General features: G+C 36.8%; 1 protein-coding gene across 1 annotated transcript in view; it reads right to left on the bottom strand.

Moving 5' to 3' along the window:
• Positions 1-586: 586 nt before the first annotated feature.
• The window catches only part of LOC108693410, a 20314-nt gene continuing 16334 nt past the window's right edge, over positions 587-4566 (bottom strand). Inside the window, exon 3 of the mRNA XM_018202332.1 lies at positions 587-974. Within this exon, the coding sequence (XP_018057821.1) occupies positions 694-974 (281 nt within the window). The 3' untranslated portion in view covers positions 587-693. The remainder of the gene's footprint in view (positions 975-4566) is intronic.

Raw genomic sequence — 4566 nt, forward strand, 5'->3', positions numbered from 1 at the left:
CTCTTTCACAGATTCAAAAATCCTTTTCCAAGATTAAAATATACGTATTAATATGTGTTTGTGAAGTGGTGAAGTTTGATGTCAAGAATGACCAAAAATTTCGAAATTGATATATTTTTTTACCATTTCTTAGTATAACATAGCGTCTTGAGCTGTCAAATCGTGACAACATTTGCTTGATACGAATGAAAGTTTTGCAACTTATCAAATAGTAATCAACAAACATGTAGTTTGCACGAACAAATAATGAATTCTTAGAATTAGACTTAGATGCTTTATCGCGAATTTGTTATACGAAAATTGCAAATGTGCGACTGCGTATATCATAAGCTGCATGAGATATTGATGTGGTGCGCGACGCGATTTCGTCGAAGTTCGAATTTCGCTTTAGGATTCCCTTAATATTCTTAATATTCTTAATATTTTTTACAATTGTTAATATTTTTAATATTTTTACACGTAAATTATATAAATTTTACACGTAAATAAGCCATAGTTAATTCTTTTCAATTTATCTGCCATATGAAATATATTTTGATTTTTTAAATTTTGTCTTAAAATTTGTAATCAGTAATCCCTATATATTAAAATTCAGCCAAATACATTTATTAATAGAAAAATTTATACAATAATGGATCAAGCAAAACAAATTGTATACCATAATATAGAACATGAAAATAAAAACGTATTGTTTTATTGCTCATTCGGGAAGAATTCAGGTTCAGCATCTGAATTTGTGAGATCCAATCTCCAATGAATTCTCTCGGTAGCATTAGTTTTTGGATAGTAAGAAGTCTCGTCGTGATAAAGATAATTCCCATCATTTCGTTCTTTAACAACAAGCACGTATGGTTCTCCGTTTTTATAACCAGAATTGATTGTCTGTGTCATACTAACACCATTTACAGACTTGACATTTATGAAGTTGCCGCCAGTTGTTACTTGTCCATTTGTTATTAAACGTCCTTGTCCATCTGCACAAAAAATTTCCATTACGTACTTTTATCTTCTCTTTCCTTTACGTTTGCTTTTACGTTAATTATACAATGCACATGATCAATCATCAATCAATATGTAATCGTTAGAAGAAATTTGATATTTTATTTGGTGAAAAGAGAAATTATTTGAAACAAATTATAATTTAGTTAATTATTAGCAGTAGTGTGATATTACAGTAAAATTTTGCTTGAGTCAGCAGTGCAGCTTATGATACCTTGTATAATATCAGATTAATTGCTTTTAAATTACAATGTCATCAATTGTCGGATCGGCCAATTTCAAGGCCGATTATGGCGTATTATGGCGATTAAATTTTTCGATACTAATCACCAATAACGCTATTTGATTCGAAGCTTCAAAGCTACGTGCTAATTGCATAGATAAATGTTGCGCGAAATTAAACATCAGTAACGAATTAACAGGTGGAATGAATGGAAAAAGAATATCGATCGTCTTGAGACTTAATAGAGAATGCTAAGTGTCTGCTCTATATTAGCAGGGCCGAGTGAAAGGAATATCAACTACGTGGCAAACGAGATGCGATTTTAGAATCTCCGTTTCTCTATCTTTTGTAATGATAAAGAATATCGTGAACTATTATGCAAACGAATCAAGATCTCTCTTTTCCACGTGAATGCGAGAGGAAATTTAAGAAATTTTTATTGTTATACCCGCACTGTACCGACATCCGTACCGTATCGTCTCCGAGTCAATCGAGTCGAAACATAAAGAATGCGTTGCTGGGCGCCAACGTGTCTTTTATTCTCGCGATTCGGGAGTGCGTGTTCGCCCAAGCTTGCGATTCGGTTACACAAAGTGAATTACAACGAGCGTAACATTTTGGGGGCTCGTCCGATCTAGAAAAATCTGGCGAATATCTCGTTCGTCTATTGTGACGAGGAAAAAAGTTCAGTCAAATGATGGATTCTGAAAGGACGGCAGAAATATTGGCAGAATTGAACGGCCCGGAAAGAAAGTCCAAAACGGCAGTCGAGTCACACGGCAACAGTCAAAACAAACGCCAGAAACGACAGTTTTGCAAACCGCGCTATCAGAGATGCGACAGCTTCGAAAGGAGTAACGATCACGTGGAGAGGTGGAGCTGTTGCAGCAATGAGACGAGAAGCTGGCAGCTTCGAAAGACATTGCAGGATCCCAATAAAACATCCAGCTAAGTCCTTCTAATAATAATGCCACATTGAATATTGAGGGTGGCGAGCATGGCGTCGCGAAAGAGCTTTTGCTTACATGATGATGCGTCGAATCTTGCAATGAATTCGATTATAAATTAAAGCCCGACACATTTGGGAGGGTGCCGTTGCGCGAGTTTCTTTCGCAGTTCGAATTGATCGCGCAAACAAATCGTTGGAGCGAAACATCAAAAATCATCGCTCTAGCGTCCTGTTTGAGCGAAAAAGCACGCAGTATTTCAAAATGTGTACATGATATACCTAGACAATTTGAAGTATGCAGAGTTGAAAAATAAATTAGAAGATAGATTGGAGTTGCGTTTCGGAGAGGGATTTGTCGCAAACGGCGTACTCACAATTCACGAATTGAAAACAAAAAATTGAGGGAAGATTTCGCCAATCTCGAAACTATCGAAATAGAGAGGCTATCACGTTTGATGTACCCGGAGTGTACATATGAGATTTGGGACAAAATCGCTTGCACGCAGTTTATCTCGATATTGTCAGACGGCTTCATAAAGAAAATCTGAAAGAAGCTGGAAGAGATTACTTTGTTGCGATTGACAATAGAAAGAGCAAGGGCAATAAGACTTATTCAGGAGGAGCTGTGAAGAGAAAGGAAAAAAGAAAGAAAAGGGAAGTTTTCTGAATTCGGGGCAGTGCAAGAAAATGAGTCCGAGTGCCTGGAGAGAGAAGGAAGCTCGAACTAGTTGAGTGGGGCGAGTTCAACTAGTAGGAAAAAAAGCTCCAACTAAAAAAAAAAATAAAGAATCGTAGGATAAATAGAAGTTAAGGATAAATAGGGTTAAAGTTAGTTCTTGTTCTTTTTAAAAGTGACGTAATCTTTGATAAATAATAAAACTGTTTCATTTTAATTTTACGATATGAACAACATTACTGTTCAATCGAGTTTCAGAGATCGAGTACGGAAACCGGAGAAAGGGATGATTGGAGACCATTCCATTGTCTCGAGAAGAGCGATTTCAAGTACTTACTGAAAAAAATCGTCGGATTTGGTGGAAAGCCTATCGATGGGTTGCGGCTGTTGAGATTGCGGCGAGGGATATTCTATGATTCAGAAATCATTACACGTACTTTCTTTTTTTAAAGAAATCTCGATTTTTAATCTGTGGTTTTTCGACGGAACTTTGAACAAATACCGATGTGACGGAGGTACCGCAGAAAAGTCAGATTCCCCACTCTTGTTCGAAGTAAGAAGAAAGAAGTGTGCAAGATTCAAGAGAAGAGTCAAGAGGAATCCAGAAAGAGGGAACGCCCCAGAGTTTGATTTTGGAAGACTGAAACCTTCTCAAGCTTGAAAGTCTATCACAAAGCGAAATGAGTATCAAGGACAGAGCGAAATGAGTGCCAAGGACTCGGTAATTTGTGCAATAGCACAAAGCAAAGCGGGAAACTGTCCAGGAGCTTCGAAAATCACTTAGATTAGCTCGCCAAAATTGTGATTATCGGGATGACAGAAGGAGAAATCTGAAAGAAGGAAGAGAATAGTGTTAGACCGGTAACCATGTCATACCCATGCCGTACCGTCTCCGAGCGAATTGAGTCGAGAAGACTTGAAGAACACGTCGCTGGGCGACGAGCAGCAGCTCAGCTGTTTGAGTGATCTTGTCAGATTTGACGAATGAGACATTACTTCGTTCGGATGTGCTCCGAATGGAAGCTTCCGACCGTTCCTATATTAATATATTTTTATATAATATATTATTAATATATTTTTATATAATATATTATTAATATATTTTTTATTCCTGCGATTCGGGAATGCACGTTCGCCCGAGTTGACGATTCGATCGCAAAACGAATTATGCACGGCGAGCATAACAATATTATATTTAGATATTGATGCTCTGAGATTTTCCGAACGCGAAATGAAAGAAAATAATTGCATTCGAATCGCAAATATTGATTCAGGGGGTCAATTGCGTAGGGAGTCATCGTCGAACATTCTCACTTCTCGCATTTTCATCTCACGTGAAAAAATATGCGCGATTGGCTATGAGCATAGAAAATATGATATTTCTATACTCACGAGAATGAAAATCACAGAGTGCGAAATACCTAATACATAACCAAAGTGATACATAACTTTTTTTATTGTGATACATGTAAGCACACATACGTGTATATGTATAATTTATAACAGAATATAATTTCAACAGACTCATTTATTTATTCATATTTATGAACTGTATTATTCAAATATTAGATGTACAACTTTGCTTCCGCCGTTTTTTTCCGAAATTCGAGGCTTTATTGTAAAAAACTGGTTATACATTTATGATTCAAAGTATTGTCCATCACTGGCCACTACTTTCTCCCATCTTTCGGGTAGCGTACGAATCCCGCGTCGAAAAAA

The sequence above is a fragment of the Atta colombica genome, unplaced genomic scaffold (assembly GCF_001594045.1).
Source record: "Atta colombica isolate Treedump-2 unplaced genomic scaffold, Acol1.0 scaffold109, whole genome shotgun sequence".
In the NCBI taxonomy this organism is placed as follows: Eukaryota; Metazoa; Arthropoda; class Insecta; order Hymenoptera; family Formicidae; genus Atta; species Atta colombica.